The 19,447-nt window shown below is 48.8% G+C and overlaps 1 protein-coding gene and 1 long non-coding RNA gene across 5 annotated transcripts in view; one reads left to right on the top strand and one right to left on the bottom strand.

Moving 5' to 3' along the window:
• GJA5 (gap junction protein alpha 5) overlaps positions 1-4,732 on the top strand; it is a 26,227-nt gene extending 21,495 nt beyond the window's left edge. For all 4 annotated transcript variants that reach the window (XM_080375202.1, XM_080375204.1, XM_080375203.1 and 1 more), the window contains exon 2: positions 1,031-4,732. In XM_080375202.1, the coding sequence (XP_080231328.1) occupies positions 1,084-2,193 (1,110 nt within the window). In that variant the 5' untranslated portion in view covers positions 1,031-1,083 and the 3' untranslated portion in view covers positions 2,194-4,732. The remainder of the gene's footprint in view (positions 1-1,030) is intronic.
• On the bottom strand, positions 2,510-19,436 carry LOC308058822. The gene is made up of 3 exons (XR_013925994.1): positions 17,967-19,436; positions 5,904-17,855; positions 2,510-2,644 (listed from the first exon to the last, which is right to left on the bottom strand). It is a non-coding gene; the product is annotated as an uncharacterized lncRNA (long non-coding RNA).
• Positions 19,437-19,447: the final 11 nt, after the last annotated feature.

Genomic DNA, 19,447 nt, shown 5'->3' on the forward strand with positions numbered 1-19,447 from the left:
CCACAAAAGATGGATCAAACCCATCGTTCTCTGTTTATCCACGAGGTTAAGTGACTTGGCCAGAAAAAGTCTGTCAGAGTCAGAAACAAAACTGAAGCAGGCCCTTCTACATCTTCACTTTGCAACCTTACCCAAACCTTTCCTCTCATCAAACCACCTACCAAACAGCGCTTCCCAGGAGCTGCTGGTCCTTGGGCGGCATTCCAGAGGAGACTTTTCTTTGTCTCATTTGAACTATGAATTTTGTCTGCTCTTAAGCAAGAGCAAGATCCACCATACAGAGGTTGCAGCAGTCCCCTCTCAGAGAGGCATGACAGGGTGGCAGCAGATTAGGTTTACAGGGCTGGCACAGCTCATCAAAGTCTTCACACTCCCCAGAACATTTGCAGCTTGTAAATGAAGCGCTTGCAACTGGCGACACTGCAAAACCAGAGCAAAACCTATGGCCAAGGGGCAGGTGGGCAACAGAAAGGTTTCCTCTGCATTTCTTTCAGTGGTGGCATCAAGCCCAGCGCTGCGAGCACTTCACATTCCAGCTGTCGGTGCAGGTATTGCACAAAGGCAACATGAAAGTGCCAAGGCACTACTCAGACCAAGCTGTAGGCTCCAGTCTTACCTCCCAGGGGATCAGCCCACTAAGGATTCCTCAGAGTGCAGTTTGCAGACAGACGAATGCCGCTTTAACTGCACAGTGCACAGAGGATGTAATGTACAAACAGCAGTGAAAGGACTTTCTGAACCAAAAATAAATCTGGCCCATCCTCAAAGCTTTAGCAGCCCATTTAATGGATTGTAGTTGGGTCATGCCAAAAAGGTGACTTTTCATTTCAGGAGCCGAATAAAACAAACAAAAAAAATGCAACACAGTATTCAGTTGATGTGAAACAAAATTTTCATCAAACCAGACCTCATTTATTTCAGGTGAAAAAAAAAATCCTTTGACAAAAAACAAATCATTTCACTCCATCCTTTCCTAGTTGCCCATTTCCTAACCCTCCTTAGAACCACTCTCTTCTATTTTCTCCCACAGAAGCTGTGTCTAATTCTCCCGTCAAGACCTCTCACCCCTCCTGGTGAGCTGAAATGGGGGACTGGAGTTTCCTGGGAGAGTTCCTCGAGGAGGTCCACAAACACTCCACAGTGGTGGGGAAAGTCTGGCTGACCGTGCTCTTTATCTTCCGGATGCTGGTGCTGGGCACAGCAGCTGAGTCCTCCTGGGGAGACGAGCAGTCTGACTTCATGTGTGACACCCAGCAGCCCGGCTGCGAGAACGTCTGCTACGACAAGGCTTTCCCCATCTCCCATGTCCGGTTTTGGGTCCTCCAGATCATCTTTGTCTCCACCCCATCTCTGGTGTACATGGGCCACGCGATGCACACGGTGCGCATGGAGGAGAAGAGGAAGATGAAGGAGGCAGAAATAGAGGCTCGAGAGATGAAAAACAACGGTGACACCTACTACCAGCAGAAGTGCGCTGCGGCAGAGAAGGCTGAGCTGTCTTGCTGGGATGAATCAGGAGGCAAAATTATACTCAGGGGCAGCCTGCTGAACACCTACGTCTACAGCATCTTGATTCGCACGGCCATGGAAGTGGCCTTCATTGTGGGACAGTATGTCTTGTACGGGATCTTCCTGGAGACCCTGTATATCTGCCAGCGGGCACCTTGCCCCCACCCCGTCAACTGCTACGTTTCCCGTCCCACCGAGAAGAACGTGTTCATCGTCTTCATGCTGGCTGTGGCGGTGCTCTCCCTTTTCCTCAGCCTGGCTGAGCTCTACCACTTGGGCTGGAAGAAAGCCAAAGAGAGGTGCTCCCGGTCTTACAAACCCAGCCCCAGCACAGCCCCCGGGAGACTGGAGTCTGCCCCGCAAGTAGAAAGGGCCCAGATGTACACTCCTCCACCAGATTTTAACCAGTGCTTGTCAAGTCCCAATGGGAAGTTCATCAGTCCCTTCAGCAACAAGATGGCCTCCCAGCAGAACACGGCCAACTTTGCCACCGAGAAGGTCCATGGCCAGGAGGATGCTGCTGGTGAAGGGCCCTTCATTAAGTCCAGCTACGTGGAGAGTCCAGAGGTGGCCAACGAATGTGTGGCACCCGCCTTCCCCGAGAACTACTTCAATGAGAAACGCCGGTTCAGCAAGACCAGCCGTGCCAGCAGCAAGGCAAGGTCAGATGATTTGTCTGTGTGACCTGTCTCCAGGAAGGATGAGAAGAAGGAGCAGTCTCAGCACTTAGAAAAACCTCTGCAAAGTGGACTCCAGACTCTTACCGCTAATCTCTCTCTGTTTTAACACCCCTGTGCTCCCTTTCAGTGAACATCATTGTTATATTGTAGACAGCATCTCTCACAGCTTAAGGCAGGGGAAGACACCGGGAGACAGGCACTGAAGAGAGGCGCCGATCTCAAGATGTGAACCTCTTGGCCATATTTTCATCACGAGACCCACAGGGATTGGAGACTCACCATCCTTAGCCTGGTAGAGCACAGGTCGCCAGACTCCTGAGGCTGCCCAGTGATACCCACTTCGACACTGTATCCACCAGACTGACTGGACCTCAACCCCTTTGCATCTTCTTTGGCATCCAGTCAACATTTGCTAGATCAGCTTGGCAATTATACTGAGCTGAAGCTTCTCCCACCTGCAGGGACAGAAACACACCATTAGGCTTTCTGGAAGACACTCTCATCTGCTTTGTTTTCCCTCTTTCTAACCACCCCCACTCCCACCATTTTCTCTACCTGAGCCCAGATATTTTATACGTTTACCTATACAATAAATCCTACTTGAATTTTTTGACACTGTGTATATAACTTCCCCATGAATGAGGATGTCTGTGGTCCCTCACGCACAGCTGCTTCATGTCTAAAGTTGGAATCCCTTCCTCATTCCTAAGTCAGCACAGCAGACTGGCCGCAGGGATATTGCTTAGATGACCAGTTGATGGAAATCAGGGAATTTTCCCAAGATACTTGTGTCATCCATTCTAAGCAAGACATCCATTAACAGAAATAGACTCTCCTGTGAGAACAGATATCTTACCAGCAGAAAAAGAGGAATTACCATGTTGAAACCAAATGGGTTTCCCCACTTTAAAACTCATCTTTCAAGCAGCCTGATGCTGCTGCAAGGGCGCTGCCAGCTGCCAGCTTGAGAGAAGAACATCCTTTGTTTATCTGCAGAAGAGGTACGGCCTGTGTCTTCTCCTCACTAACATAACAAAACACTTCAGCAGCTTTTGCAGGGAGCAGGAGTCCTCTCCAGGTCCTGCACATCACTCAGCTCTTGGCTGCCCTCTCAAGCCTGCCAGCCAGCACAAGCCCAAGTATTTGTCCTCACAGCAAGTCTTTGTTCTGCCATCAGGTCATCTTCATCTCTGCTTTCCATCCCTAGCGCGTACGGCATAAGAAATCACCCATGGACCAATTCTTTTTACTGCTGTAGCCTTTTCAGAGCAGCCACCAGTGCCCAGCACCGCACAGTGAGCCCGGTGGGTGAGGTCCGTAGGCAGCTCCCACCCTTGATACATTTTCTCGGTGCAGAGCCAACATCCCTTTTTTAAAAAGCTTTGCTAAACAGCTAAGCTGCTCCCTGCCATTTACCCTGTGCTGCCCTTTCAGACACAGGCCACAGCTTCCCAGCACTGGGCTGTGGGAGGGAATGGCTGGGGACCAGCTTACGAGGGGACCGAGCCATCCTCTCTCTTAGGGCCACCGAAAGGGATTGCGAATCCTCGCTCCTGACACACGGTTAGCTTTGGTACAGTTCCCTGTACATATACATGCATATTCACACACACGGGGGGGGGGGGGGGGGGGGGGGGGAACATTTTTTTGTTTGCAAGTTGTTTTATACATGTGTATTTTCTAATCCTGAAAAGACCTGCGTGCTCTCCTTACCAAGAGATTTTAGTCAATTGTGTCTAGGTTTCTCCTAATAAAGTTCTAACTCCATCTCTCCTTGTTGATGTTTCTCCTCTCACGTGGCTGAGAATGAGCTGCTAGCATCGACCAGGCTGCCCGCCAGCCTCTGCTGCTCAGAGATCACAAAAATTCCCATTGCCCAGAGTGGCAGGGACGAGGGGAGGGCTCGGCCAGGGGGATAAATAATAAACATCAGGAAATGATTGATTGACTGGCTAACAGAAACCCCCTCCAGCTCCCCTGCCTGCCTCTGCATTACCAAGGAAGACTGGGAAGAACTGGCCAAAGAGCAGAGCTTCCCCCCTCTTGCAATGGAAAAGCTCCCTCCTTGCATCCCCTAACACACCTCTGCACCCAGACGGGCCACCCGCATGAGGCCAGCTCAGCGGGGAGAGGACAGCAAAAGCTGCCCCTGAGCATCTGATTGCTTGTCCATGGAGTAGCAGGTCCTGAAAGGCTTTTTAAGAGGCAAGGTCTTGAAAGACATTGAGAATCCACAGCTAACCATCTCTGCAAAGGGTTCCTGTGGGTACTCAGCTCTCTTTAAGATGTAGTTGCCCAGCCCAAAGAAAAACCCTTTCTGTCCCCAGCCGATGGCTCGCCTCTGAACTTCATCTCTGCTCCCACTTCCCAACTTTCACAGGCTCCCTCCTTCTGACCTTGGATCCTTCTGTCCACCCAAAGGAAGTGCCCTTCTTTCCTTTCTCCACACAATCTCCCATCTCATGGGACTCTGCAGGCTGGGAAGGTAGAGACCAGTAAAGTACTGGATCCCAGCAAGGAGCCTGGGCCGGGGGTGGCGGGGGGGGGGGGGGGGGGGAGGCGGGGAAGCATAAAGAATGAAACCAGAATTTGATGAAGACACCGGGACTAGGACTTTCAACTGTGTTAGAAACTGCAGGGACCCTTTAAGATTAAAGCACCCTTGGTCTGGGGGCTTTCAGCCCAGAAAGGAGGATGCCCCCTGAGCACCCACAGGTACACAAAGCAGCAAGGAGGCAGGATTAGTCCTGCAGGCCTGAGGTTTTTAACAGGTACGTGCACAGCCACGATCACGCCTGCCCCTTAGGGTGGCACCTTGCTGGGACAGTTGCGCAGTGAGTAAGTCAGGATCACTCCCCTCAGAAAACTTGGTTACTGAGTGACATTACTGTTTCATAGGGCCACTCAAGCACTACCCCAGGCCTTGTTTAACAAACTGTTCTTAGTTAAGAACAAGCAATAGGACCAAACTTTAAAAAACTCTGAGCTACAGTTGCACAGCTGCACGCTGCATCTATACTCTGCTGCAGAGCAAGGTATAGATGAAAACCAAGGGTAAGGAGCTCCCCTATGCCATTTCAGTCCTCTGTAGTCCAAGCGTGTTCACAGGTGGTGTTTTGGTGATCGCTGAGACCACCGGAGTACAACCCAGCTCTCTGTCCCCCCGCCCAGAGGATACACATATCAAAGCAGATAATTTCCCTCTGCCACTCGTTTCTTAATGCCTCCCTGGTTCTGTATAACAAACGGGGAATATTTGACGGATGGATGTTTGCACTGGCTGACAGACCATAAGCTTACAATTCCTGGAATCCACTGTCAAGGCCGGCCAGGCTATCGCGCCACGATAGGAGCACATTTACTTCAGCCAGAGAGCAGAGAGGCTGGCCTGTCATTTCAGACAGAATTTTTATGTATTGCTTTGTACCAGACAGACGGATGGATGGACAATCTTATAGTTGTGACCTAAATCAACATTATATATTAAATTCAGCCCTTGGATAGGCACTCAATCTTTAAATGGCAGTACTGCAAAGATAATGCTCTGGGGCAGGGGGGAGAAAACGTGCGAGCTTTTCATTCTGCTCTCATCCCTCTTTTCTCCAGGTCTTACCTGCAGGGTCTGCTCACCCTCTCAAAACTGTGAATTCTCCAGCGACAGCTGGAACTGACATTTAACAGATGTAGTGTGCCCAGTCATCTTGGTCAGCATACCTCAAACCATTTCAGCATCGCCTCTAACTGGTGTGTGAAGGAGCCAGAAGTCAGTTCTGGTCTGCAGCCTTGTGCTGATCAGCTGCCGAGCCCAAGATAGGAGAACAGAGAAATGTGTGTTTCAACAAGCTCTTAAAACAGAAATACTTAATCCTATAAAAGGAAAAGCTATATTTAAAAATACATAGAATGCCAAAACTAACAAAGTAATGAAACGAGACAAGGTCATGCCTGTAAGTCCCTCTCCCCAGACAGCACAGTGGGACAGCTGAGCGGGCTCAGAGACAAATGAGGGAGAAATTGAGAGACACACTTAAAAGTAATGGCTGATCTAGAGCACATGGGTCAAGCAAGTTGTTTCCTCTTTCAGAATATGTGAGCGAGGCGATGCTCAAGCAAACTCAAAGCTGGTAATATTTCAGACTGTTACAAGGGAACAGGTAAAAAGATGCCAGACTACACAACCTCTCCTCAAACGCTTTTCCACGAAGTGTCACCGAGGCCAAAGAATTAGGAAGACTCAAAAGCCAAAGAATAATAAGCGCTGCGTGTCGGGAGGAATGAGAACATGCTTGACTGGGCTGCAGATGGCCAAAGTACAAAGAATGGAGAAATTCACAATTCAAAAAGTCAGCGGAGCATAGCAGAGAGCCCGACCCGCAGCAACGGCAAGCACTCCAGGCCACCAGCATCAGCAGGAGCCGCGGAAGAGCAGCATTCCTGCCAGCTCTGCTGCCTCCTGGGAAGCCTGGGACTAACATAGGCACGAGGGGAACTGCTGTCCCCCGGGGGAGCCCCCTCTGTCACTGCTCCCTTGGGAGGCTTTCAGCGGCAACGCAGTCTGGCCAAAAGGATGCTCAGGCTCATAAAAAGCCTGTGCTCAGCAGGCTCTAACTATCCCAAGGGATTCTGGCACCTCCTCCCAGCAGGGTTACAGGAGGGGTGCCTGTGCAGGGCTGATGCCAGTTTTTGCACACATTCGCGAATAAAGCGCAACGTTTTAGTGATTAGGTTACCAGCTGCAGCAGAGGTGTGGATGGACTGAGAATGAGGATGGAGTGTAGCAGCTTCTTAAGGTACACTTTTTAGGGGAAAAAGCTGTGACTTTGAAGTGCAAAATCAATAGCCTTGCTTTTGCATTAAATGTTCATTGCTTATATGGTCTAGACGATTAAAGATCTTTCTGGGGACCACAGGAATTGTAACACCATATAAACAAAAAAAAAAAGTCATGAAAATGTGATGACAAAAAAAGAAAGAGGATCAAATGAACTTCTAACACTCATTCTAGCCAAATAATGTAGAAATGCTTCATTTTTCCTACAGTGAACATTGGTTTACATTTTTTTAAATGAATTTGCTGAGACCACATTCACATACCACCACTGGCTTCCCACAGACATTTGAGCAATTGAATTTGACGGGCAACAGAGTTCTCAGAAAGCAAACGTCAGTCATGGAAACCTACATTTTAAATTCATACAGGCCAATATCCACCCCAGAGGCAGCTGTGTGTTCCCCCAGCCATCGGGAAGCACAAACAATATTGTGTTAACTAACACTGTCAATCACAAACCGAGCGATGCACCTACACTGGAGAGCACGTGCAATAAATAGACACCAAAAGATGTTTTAAAGACAGTTGTGCATTAGATCAGTGATAGCAAACATCAGAGAGAAGCGTGATGGTGGAAACAGTGGGTACTTCAAATGTGGGTTTAGGTCCCTTCCACTAGTCCCTAGGAGTCTGAGACATGGCTGGGAATCCTCCATGCCCACGCAGGAACCCCGCAGAAGGATGGATGTGGATAAGAGGCACAGAAAACCCTGCTTCCTCAGCTGCTCGTGAAGCTTCTATGGGAAGGTTCGAGTCCTTCAGCAGTTTCTCCCCGTGAACACTTTCCACCATTGCACGCTCCCACACAGAGGGTTTCATCACCCTCTTACAAGCCTCTCGCTTCCCAGGCACAAACGTAGCAAAAGCACTATGAAGGCACTACGGCGCCGGCATAAAACATGCTCCTCGTCCTCAAATGCAGTTTGTGACGCTGGGCTTTGTAGCCTACCTATTAGGGCAAAATCACCGGTCTCTGGATGAATAAAAGCAATCACACCACATTTTCTGTCAAAAAGCATTCCCCCAGAGCAAGCCAGGAAGCAAAACTCAGAAAAGCTGCAATATTTACGTATTCCTTTAAAATTATTTCTGGCCCAAGGCCTGTAGGGCTGCTACATTAAGCCATTTTTATCACTCGAGGTGGCTACATTTTATCAACAGATTAGCCACTTTTTTTTTTTTTTTCCATTTCTTTATTACAAACTCCATTTGGCCGGCCCATGACAAGCTCCTGTGAGTCAACAGCCCCACTGCAACATTTGCAAGAGAAAGAGCAAGCCCCCTGCAGACCACTGTTATTTTTTGAGAGGACATCTCCATCTCTTGGGGCTGGACCACAGCAGCAAGGTGCTCAGGCTGGGGTTTGTGAGCCATTATTCACGTGCAGGAGCTCCTCTTTATAGTACGGTTAATTTTGATGGGAAGGGCTAAGACAGATGGGGCCAAGCTAGGCATCAGAATGAACTGTTAGGGACCCACGCAAGAGTTAAATTTTCTTGTTCGTGTTGGACATGAACCTAACCCTAAAAAGGCATGTCGGCAACAGTCAGCTATATGATAACATAACGAAAGCAAAAGGCACCATCGAGAGATTTTTCTAGAAACTGGATACGGGCTGGTAGGGCATGACATTTCTGACAGCAGCCCCAGCAAAACCCAGCATTCTCATATCCAGCTACACGCAGGGTTTCACCAGAAATCATGTTAGCCACCAGCTCCTACCCTTAAAAGGGAATCAGATCAGCAGGGAGAGGCAAGCCTGAGGTCAGAAAACTGCTGCTATTTCTTTGGGTTTGTTTTTTAAGTAAATGTTGGGCCAGCTCTTCAGCCTGGGAACAAAGTTTGAGGTTGAAAAGTGTTCCTGACAGAACCAGTTTGATGGGTGCCAGGCTACGGGCAAGACATTTCAGAAACAAGTGTCTAAAATTAGCCATCGCTAAATCACGTAGTCCAATGAAGCCATGTTCAGTTCCCACCTTGCTTTTCTTCCATTTCAGCCCAGATTCAAGAGAGCACTTAGGTACACATGCATAGCAGAAATTACCATCACCTTCGCTGTATAACATGTACTGTCAACCCAAAAATATATGTGGTAGCTGGTATTTCACTGAAAAATGGGATTTTTTTCCATTCATTTTCCTCTCACGGTTCATGAGAACTCTTTTCTCACCGTTTTTTCATCTGTAATTAGGCTTTGGATTACTTTTTCCCCTCTGTGGTCTTGTATTTTCTTAGGATACAGTTCCACTTTCCTCTCCATATTACTCGTTTCTTCAGATTCATTTCATCGTTGGCATTTCCAGAGAAATGCCAAATTTGAGGACTTTCTGAAAAGTTCGTTAAAGTGCCCAGCCCTAAATCAACAACAAAGACATTCATTAAATGAAAGAGAACTCAGAATAATCCTCACTGATTCCTGACGGATAACTCTGACCACACAAGCACATCACCGCTCCCAGCACAGTGAGGTACCCGAGAGCTTGAAGAGACCATCAAAGGGAAAACACTGAGATACTTTAGCCCTTTCCCTCTCCTAAGGTGTACTCAGGGCTAAGGTGAACAGCCTGCTTCCTATGGTGCAAATAGGCTACAGCTTTCCAAAGCACTCCTCCCCACGACCTACATCACAGCTGCCACCACCCTACGCGTCTTTCGAAGCAAGCAGCAAGGCTGCAGGGCACAGACATACATGCATCACATCACGTCACACAGCCATACCACCCCAGACACAGAAACCCAAACACGGCCGGGCCTGGCTGCTCCGTGCTTGCACACAATGCCAGCGCCGACGTTACCCCCAGCACCTCTGCACCACGCGCTGGCCTGCAATGGGAGACTACAGCTTGCTCTACGTCACCTGCCAAGACAAGGTAAGAAGCATTTTAATCCTAATACATAAGTACTAGCAACAGCGACAACATCTCTGACAACCGATGCTCTTCTAACAGAAGCCCTCTTATACTGAGAACTATGATTTTAATTAACAATTGAAAAGCACAGTCTAGGGATGAGGTAATTTCTAATTGTTGCAGTGGGGTTTAAAAAGGTATCACTGCTACTAATAGAAGTTACTGACCCCATCAGAAATTATGGGTTCAGGTCCTTTCCCCTACACTAAGTCAGACCAGACAACCCAGCATTAAAACCTACAAATCTGTGAAAGATTCACTGCGGTCAATACACTGCAGTTCATAATGATTATTTTTTGTCCACAGTGCTGCTGTTTGTTTCAATCCATTTAGCAATATTCATTAGCTCCCCACTTCAAATTAGGGTAATTGAGAGTAAGAGAACATGTAACGGTTTTTTACTAAGGGCGACGTGCCACATTCCCTTCCCTGATTCATTTGCTGACTCTGTTGACTTGCAATCACGTTTTACCAGGAATCATTCTTCAGAAATGCCAAATGCATTACGAAAAATGTTGTGCTGTCCCTTTCTTACCATCTCACTATCACTAAAGATTTTAAATCATATGTTTCTCTTCCCATTTATTCTATTATCTTACAAGGGGAGGATATTAAACTCCTATGCCAACACGGTTTTGCCTCTGACCCTTTTTCATGGCTGAAACCACAGATATTGAAGCCGTAGAAAAACTCATGTGTGTCACCAATCCTTAAAATAAATACTAAAAAATAGTCTTACGACAAAACCGATGTTAACCATACCATTGCTTGGGATACTTCACATTCTTCCTCTCAAGGAATCTCAGTCACCCGCATTAAATGACTCCCAATTGAGACATGAGAACTGGCAGCAGCATAAATACCCACGGAGCCCTGGCTGGTACAGCTGACAGCCAGCTGGGATCAGAATGGCAACAAAAGATAACACTGAGTCTGGACAAGCAGCTCAGGCACCAGTCTGAAATTTGGAGCGCCCTTGGGTTCCTACTCCAGCAAGTTTTGTGTCTGACAGCAGGCAAGTCACCCAAGCCTTTCTCTGCCTGAAATTCCCATCTGGGAAATGAACATAGTGGCCCTTGCCTCCTGCTAGGGAGGCGCCAAGCTCCTACAGGAATGCATGCCCTCAGATAGACAAGAGATGGGCAGGGGAACCAGAAAAAAAACCCACCTTTGTGTCCACAGGAAAATCAGTTGCAGAAGAGGACAAATCAGGATTAAAAAAAAGTTTAAACTCCATGTCTGGAGTGACAGTAAAACACAGATATGGCACTGTGTGTGCACCCAATGCAACATGCACAAAAGCAACACAGGACTATCTCCTTTTTGTAATAGCAGTGTTGTTGTAGCCATGAGGGTCCAGAACTGTCAGGCAAGACCTGAAGGAAAGGTCACATACGTCAGTCAAGCAGCTACTAATACAGTTCAAAAAACAGCTGAGCTCTTGCGTATACAAAGCCTTCTGCATGTGCTTTGCTATCTCACAGCCTTCCTGGTGAGGCAGGGAATAAGCATTATCCCCATCTGCCAAAAGATAATCTGAGTTTGAATGGCCTACTGAACACTGCATGTGAAATTACACGGACTTCCATTCAGCTCAAGTTCCCAGCTCTCCCTCCACAACGCTCATCGTGTGTCAGGACCCAGTTTCAAGTTCATTACCTTCATGTTTTGAATTAGCCCCTACCTGCTGCATACAAATGTACTATTTGCAGCTAACACTTCAACGGCTTTCAAAAACAGTGAAAACTCTCAGAAGAGATGCAGCTCGGTCCTTCCAGCACTGTTGCACGACTCAGGTTCCCAGGTGCTGCACTCTGTTTTGCCATGGATTCCCGGCATCACCGGGGCACATCATTAAATCTCCTCACAACACCGTCTCTCCTGGGTGTACACTAGAAATCACAACGATGCGTGTACGACTTCACTGGGGAATGGCACAGATTAGCAACTATGACCTGCTTTGCACTGCACGGATGGAAGACACTGTGGACATGTGAACCACAAAGTTAATACAGGATAACTATGTATGTCTTCATTCAAATCATCAGCTGCTGATTTGTAATGGATTTCTCTTGCTGATTGCACGTAAGAGCAATATGCATGTCCTTTGTTTATGAATGTAAAAGACCCACGGTACGCCTCAGCTGTCTGCTAGTAGTTGGCACAAAGGGCATTCACCCTGCAATTCTGCAACCGGTATCAGACCCGATCTGGAGACTGCCCAGCCTCTGCCATAATTCACCTGGTTTTGTGCTTCCTCAGAGCTGGTGGAGGGGAGCAAAGTGGTGTTGGCTCCCTACTGATTTACACCATCCAGTGTCTGTGTCAGTCTGATATGCAAAACAGTTTTTTCCATTTGACCATATGAAACGTATTAAAGAGACCTGCCACGCATTTGCAATTAGGCACTGAAAAAGAAAGTGACAAGACTCAACGTCTGCTTTGAGAAAGTTACGGTTTAGGCCAACAGAACTGAATTTCACAAACCTTTGGGGAAGATGCAGTTTTTTAAAAAGTGGCTTTTTTTTTCCCAGGATATGAAAGCTGCAGGACCGAGAATAGAAGGACGAGTTATAAGCCTTTCAAAGCAGGGATTTATCATGGAAATTCTGACAACCGTCAATGTGAGCAATGCCGCCAGGCACCACTCTCGATCCACAGCATCTTTCAAACCTGTCAGGAGTTTTTAGAAAGGGCTAAAAATAAATGCAGAAATGCAGCAATATATACACACACACATATATATACATATTATTGTTCGAAAAAGAACAGGTGGTCCTGCCAGCAGTGTAAACATAGACGACTCTTGAAAACAGCTAACAAACACCCGGCTAAGCAGCCTTTCCTAGCCATTCAAGCAGCACATTCAGAGCTTTCCTTGAGTTCTCCCAGTCTGCAAGCCATAATCATCTGGGATCCTGACTCTCTGTCATGACAAGGCCTGAGGACTTCCAAGCGTCTTGATCTCCTTCACCCGACGTATTCACACAATTCCACCCTCCTGACCTCCCATGGATTATTGCCCTTCTGAAAATAACACACATGGAACAGCTGGTGGGGCCAGAAACATCTTGAATGTAAATAGCACAGGTCCCCGAGACGTTTATGTCCTCTCCTCTAGCTCCCCACCACTTGATCTGACCCCTATCCTCATATAACAAAGATGAGTATATACTGCAGGGGAAAATGGCTCAGGGCACTATGGACAGCTCAGAAGGACTGAAACGGCAAGCCTGGATGACGGCATGTTGAAACCCATCAGGTCCACCACCCGCAGGGAAGGCAAAGAAGAAAACTGGAAGCAGCCCTGGAGCCTCAAAATTTATCCTGAGCCTGCAGCAAAATAAGAGGATTACATCTTACCCCAGATTCCAGTTATGCCTCCCCAGCCCACCACAGGAAGAAGACTGAGGTCACAGGTTGTATCACACACATAAATTCTACTGCTTGGGCACTTGTGCGTAGGTATGAAAAAGCATAACAGAACAACTTTGCTAGGAAGCCACCGTAAGGCTCAGCGTGATCTCCCCGTAGCTCTCTTACCCTGGGCGCTTAGAAAAAAGCAACTATCATTTACACTCCTACCATCTCCTTTAATTTCAAACCACTTGGTGTAATACATATTCACAAAAAGCAAAGGAGGTGGTAAAGATTAAAAGCACCAAATGGTTAAATGCTGCCACAGGGGAGCATGTCTGCCACCGCATCAGAGCAGGACGCAGCATCTCAAACACTGGCAGCTCTCCCACTGCACCCAAACAGCTCCACCATGCAGACATGAAGAGTCCACCCGACGTGGCTGGGAACAGCTTATCCAGCTTGCTTCTGGAGGTTCCTTCTTACTCCAGCCTTCATTTGCGCAGGAAAAGCACTTTTTCAAAGTTGAAGAGAAAACTGGCCTGCTGTTATCCCAGAGAGGCGCATAATTGAGTCGGCATGATGCCGCAGACTACCAAATGCAGCAGATGGCTGTAGGCATCATCCAGTTTAGGATGACAAAGTTTGAACAAAAGAAAAACAGAAGGCAGGGAGTGCATCTTCTGTGCTAGATTACAGGGCAGGGGATGAACCTTCACACAATCGGTGTGTTGCCCACAGCGCACCAGCCGGCTTCCAGCTCTCTTGCTACCACACCGACAATGACCAAATGCCCGCGCTTGGAATTTAAAAGGAAAAGATAGGGAAAATCATGCCGCCCTAGGCAAAAGGGACATGAAACAACTGACTCCTCGATACCCTGTTTCTAAAATCCACCGAAGAAAATCTTTGAAAATGTCCTCATGGCACCAACACTAAATGCCACGACTTGACTTCCAGGACTGTCCCACATAACCTGCAGCAATTCAGAAATAAAAATATGACCTGCAAGTATCGACAGACCATTTCACTGCTGGAAGGTAAACTGCTGATGTGAAAGCATGCAGAAAAGGAGACAAGATGCATAGATCTGTATGCCGTACCAGGAATGGTGCCTTGAGGGAGGGGCTTGGTCTCCGGTGGCATTTAGGAGTGTATTCTTGCTGATTCCACCCCAAAGGATCACAGAAATTAGGAGTGGAAACATTCTTTCCATTTCCCCAGGCGCCTTGCTCACAAAGCAGCTGGCTACAAGGATCACAACAACAGACAGACTGGAGTACACAAGAGCGATACAGCTCCACAGGAAAGAACACAGCACACTCAAACAATTTATAAATAAATTTCTGCACTTTGCAAACACAATACAGTTTGCATGCCCAGACTGACTAGTTTATAATAGCCACCATGGTCACCGATCCTTGCAGGACACAGAGACATCACCGTTAGCTCTACAGTCAGAATGGTGGAAGCTGTTCTGGCTGCAGGGTAAAGCGTCCTGTGACTCTGAACATGAATGCCGCGCGTATTCTTGCCCACGTTGCAAGAGCGGAGACCTGCCACTTACAACACCTGAGGCTGTGCTAGCCGTCGTCACTTCAAGGGACCAGAGCGAAAGCACCTGAATTGGACTCAGAGCGCCAGCCATGGAAACATTTTGGGGTGGAAGGGGTAGGGGGTAGTTGGAAGGGTAGGAAAACATTTTGTGCTAGAGCAGAGCAGCAGACACTCCACCAAAAAGCCGCTCTGGCAAGCAAAGTACCTGGCCATTAAGACATATTCCGTGTACTCCATGGAGCTTCCCCAAAGAGGCACATGCCCCACAAGAGCAGGGCACGGAGCTACCGTGCTTGCCATGAGCTGCTTGTGGCTCTTTGGGCAGTCACACCGGCCTGGTTATGCCACCACGCTCCTCCAGCAGCCAGCATCACTGCCAGCTTCCCAGAGCAGCTGCAGCCTGTGCGGTGCAGAGCTGTGGGAGAACGTGTCCAGCCCAGCCCAGTCCCCTTGCTGAGCAAAAAGCCCTCGGGAAGGAACCAAAGAAGCCAAGGCAATGTAAGTCTATTTTCTGACCCCTATCATTCAGAGGGGAAAAGCTCACCTACCTAAGGGGTGTCCAGATGCTATTTGTGTCTCCACTAGGCAGACATTTTATGGTAAATCTCTGATTCACACCACAGCTACAGCCCTTTGTTCAGGGAGGTGCTCACCTAATCCAATAAACATAAAATACTGGAGCTCATCAGGCTAAATAGTTTCTTTGGCGGGTATTTTTTAAACAGTATTTCCTTTCTATACATGTCGTGGAACAAAAATCTAATCATGATAGCTGGTCGCACACCTTACCAATGCTTCAGCCACAAAATGACTGCACGGCTTGGTCAAACTATGAAACTCACTGTGACTCAGTTTCCTCTTCAAGAAAATCAGGATGAAAATGCAAACTTAACATTCAGGAGTATTCTGAGGTGTCATACATTCGTGAAGCACTATAAAAAGGGAAATGACTGCAATAGTAATATTTTGCGAAGGTAGTAATCATTTTAATTTGGTTAAATTCCAGCCAGGAGGAAATCTGCACTCTGCTTTCAGAGTGGAAGGTTTTCTGAAACTTTCTCGTTTGTTGGAGTTCATTAACTTCCTTCAGTGGAAAAAAACCCACCCACAGTGGCCACTGGATTAGCCTTCTGCTCCTTGTCTGGTCACAAAAAGTAACAGAAGGGTAAAAATAACAGGTCCTTTGAAAATGCTTTTGTAAAGATGATGCATATTAGAATAAATTTCTAACACAGTTGGACAAAGAAAAAAAAAGGGCAACACCATTTGCTAAAAAATTGACAGCCGCCTGCTATTCTGGAGAGCTCTCCTCTAATTGCACACACCTGCTGTGGCATGGTATATTCTAAAATATATCTCAACAGTAATGCTGCTTGGCAGCAGCCAAGTCCCCCCAGGAGGGAGCCTGCAGTCCCAGTCTTCACAACTTCACAGGAACTGGGGTTTTATTCCAGGGTAACATTTCAATGGACATTCAAATAAATTCACTGTGAGCATCTTTCCTTGTTCCACCTCTGCTCATTTCTATCACATCACCTCTCACTCTCTTCCTCCTTCCCTCCCTCCCCTTAACTACTTCTTCCTATTCCCCAGCATCCTTGCCCTGCTCACCCTCCCACAACACAAGATTTAGGCTTGATTCCTCCATTTGTTATTTTCTTGGCTTCTGAAATATTTTTTCCTTCTCTCTCTGCTCATCATGCATCTGTGTTTCACACGCTCTAAGCTCAGATAACTGAGGTAACCCTTTCAGAACAGCACTGCTTTGAGAAACACGAGGAGATCACCAAATCCCCCCATCTGCAAGCCCTGGTGGCCGTGCCAACCTCTTGCCACCTGCAGCAGTTCCTCCCTCTGGCCTTTGTGCACGTCACCATCCTCTCCCTCCTATTGCTCCTTCATCCTTGTCCTCCCCCACTCAAAGGACTTGCTTTTTATGGCCACGTTTTCCTCCCAACACAAGGCAAATTATTCAGTTGTTTTTGCCGCAGATTTCTATCTGTAACGTGGTATTTTGACTCCAGAATGGTTTGAGGTAACTTGCGCTTAAATCTGGCAAGCACTGAGCCACCCTGGTGATACAGGTTATAGATGGGTTTCCAGTGGGTCCCCCTGGGAGCAGGAGATCCTGGCTCTGCAAAGTGGACATTTACAGGCACGTGCGTTCAGCCTGCATGGAGCTTTTTTCCGAGCCTAAATGTCAGCTTGGCACCCGCGACACATGTATCCACACAGGACTCCTCTTTCTTTCAGGGGTGACCTCATGGGAAATAACCTTGTGTTTCTTTTCAGGATTTCTTTAATTGCCTGCAGTGGAAAAAATGGAAAGCAGGACAGCTGGGAGCCAGGGAGAAATAGATGGGATAGGAGGGTACGCCGGGAATAGGGACACTGTGTCCTCTCATCCTCACTGTCCCAGCTGGCCCCAGGCAGCACAGGCAGCCTACAGGCTGCCAGCACTCACTGGAGGTGCTGAGCTTTTGAATTCAACAGGGCCAAGAGAAGGGTCTCTGCTGGTGTAGAGTGCTGCCGACGCCAGGCCAAGGATCATGATGTCAGCCCTAGCGTTAAGCGTTAGGTATGGCTGACATTCACCCCGTGTCACCCATGGTGTGCCACTGGCAACAGACCAAAGGAAAAGTGGCAGGAAGCATACAGATACCCGAAAGCTCAGAGTCCAGGCAGGCAACAGACCACGCAGAAAATCTAATTCTTAGAAACAAAGGCAAGACCATCTGCAGAGGATGGGATGCTCCATCCTAGGGCAGCAACGAGGCGCTGAAGGGACTCCTTTACCCTTGCAACAAACCGCAGGCACTTTGCGAGCCCCCAGCGACACCAACTCCTCACTGCAGCATTCTGCACTCGGTAGCTTTCCCGAAGACCTCATTTACTGTAGACATCCTCTTTGGCCCAGTCTCCACAGCATTTTTCTGGTGTGCTGCCTTTCAAAGGCCACAATCCACCAGTTCCACCGTCTTGGGGAGTGCCCCAGCTCCCAACAGACAGTGCCTGCTTCCAAATGGGAAAGTCAGAAAGAGGGAGATAGCAAGTGCACTGTGGTCAGGCCTGCAAATGTCTACAGAGAAGTTAATAAACTGATCTTTAAAAACAGTAAAATACCTGCTTGGTAGCTTCCACCAACGTCCCAAATTCCTGTAAAGCTTCCCCTAATCTCCTTGAAGACTTTAAAAAATGTTCACACCCTGAAAGATTAAAGAGAAATGGGGGAAGGCAGAGGATAAGGGTAACCAGGAAAAGGAGGGCACCAAGATCCATCAGCACAAGTAGGAAGGGGGGGGGGGGGGGGAGGGATTAACGAGGTCCTGGGTAAAGTAAGAGGTCCAAACCTGCAGGAAAAGGAGTACTGGAGCCTATAACATACCTAAAGAGGCAGGATGGCAGACAAGGGGGGACAGAGGAATCCCCGATGAATCCAAGTCAAACACACATGGTCTAAAGAACAAGCAAACTGTTTATTCCCTGATAAAAATATTACTTATGCCAGAGTACTGTTACCCACCAGGTCTTGAACCAGAAGGTTCGCAGGAACCAAGGAGACGAGGAACCTGTTGATTGCTTTATAACGCCCAAGAAAGGCTTTAGGAAGGCACAGCTCTCCAGCTTTCACAAACAGGGCAGTTACTGGCTACTACACTAAAAAGATGCTAAATAGAATTGAAGTTAATTTGTACAGAGTCACCAGTCCTCCAGATCACCGCCAGGAAAAGAGAAGCGAGGGCCTGAAGAGACAAGGAGCGGAACATGCACCTCCACGCATGGGGCTCACGTTCCCTCCGGGACAGCTTCGAGGAGTGCTGCCGGGGGGGCCGAGGAGGCGGCTCCCATGTTACAAACAACCCTGAGGGCCTCCAGGTAACACCGGGTGACCCACACGGGGACCAGCCCTCCGTGCCTTCCCCCGCCTGGCTGCTGCGGCTGCCACCGGCCCTGCGCCGCGGTGGGAGAGGCCATGCGCGGGTCCGTGCCGCTGCCCCTCCCCGGGTGCCCGCACCTGCGCATCCGAACTGGAAAAGGCCGCGTTTAGCGAACTCACAGCGGGAAAAGACGTTATCTAAAAAGAACAAACCGCCGTTGCCACATGTAGCGCTGATGGCAAGGCTTTGCCAGCAAGGTTAACGGGGCGGCCGAGTGCAGGCAGGGAGCGAACTAAGCGATGGGCGAGGAGCAGAGCCCTTCCCCCCCTCACCTCCGCCATGCCGTTACCGGGAGAGGCGGCGGGGACTGCGGGCAGGAACCCTTCCGCCGAGGGCACCGGGCTGCGCACAGGCCAAGGGCCCGGCAGGCCCGAGCCTCCCCCCGCCAGCGGCTGCTGACCGGCGGCAGCGGGGACCCTCCGCCTCGCAGGCCCCTTCCCCGCACCCAGCTCAACGCGGGCCCGGCGGCCTCCACCGGAGCGCGCTGTGCCGGCGGAGGGGAGAGCGGGAATCGCTCACCCCAACCCGGCCCTGAACGACGCCTCCCTGCCGGGAAGCCGGGCCCCTGCGCGCCGTGAGCCGGCCCGCAGGGAGCGCCCGCCCCGGGAGGCGCCAACACAGGCGGCGAGGCGAAGCGGCACCGCCGCCCCCCGTGCGGAAGCCCTG

This window comes from Falco punctatus (genome assembly GCF_963210335.1).
Source record: "Falco punctatus genome assembly, chromosome: 2".
In the NCBI taxonomy this organism is placed as follows: domain Eukaryota; kingdom Metazoa; phylum Chordata; class Aves; order Falconiformes; family Falconidae; genus Falco; species Falco punctatus.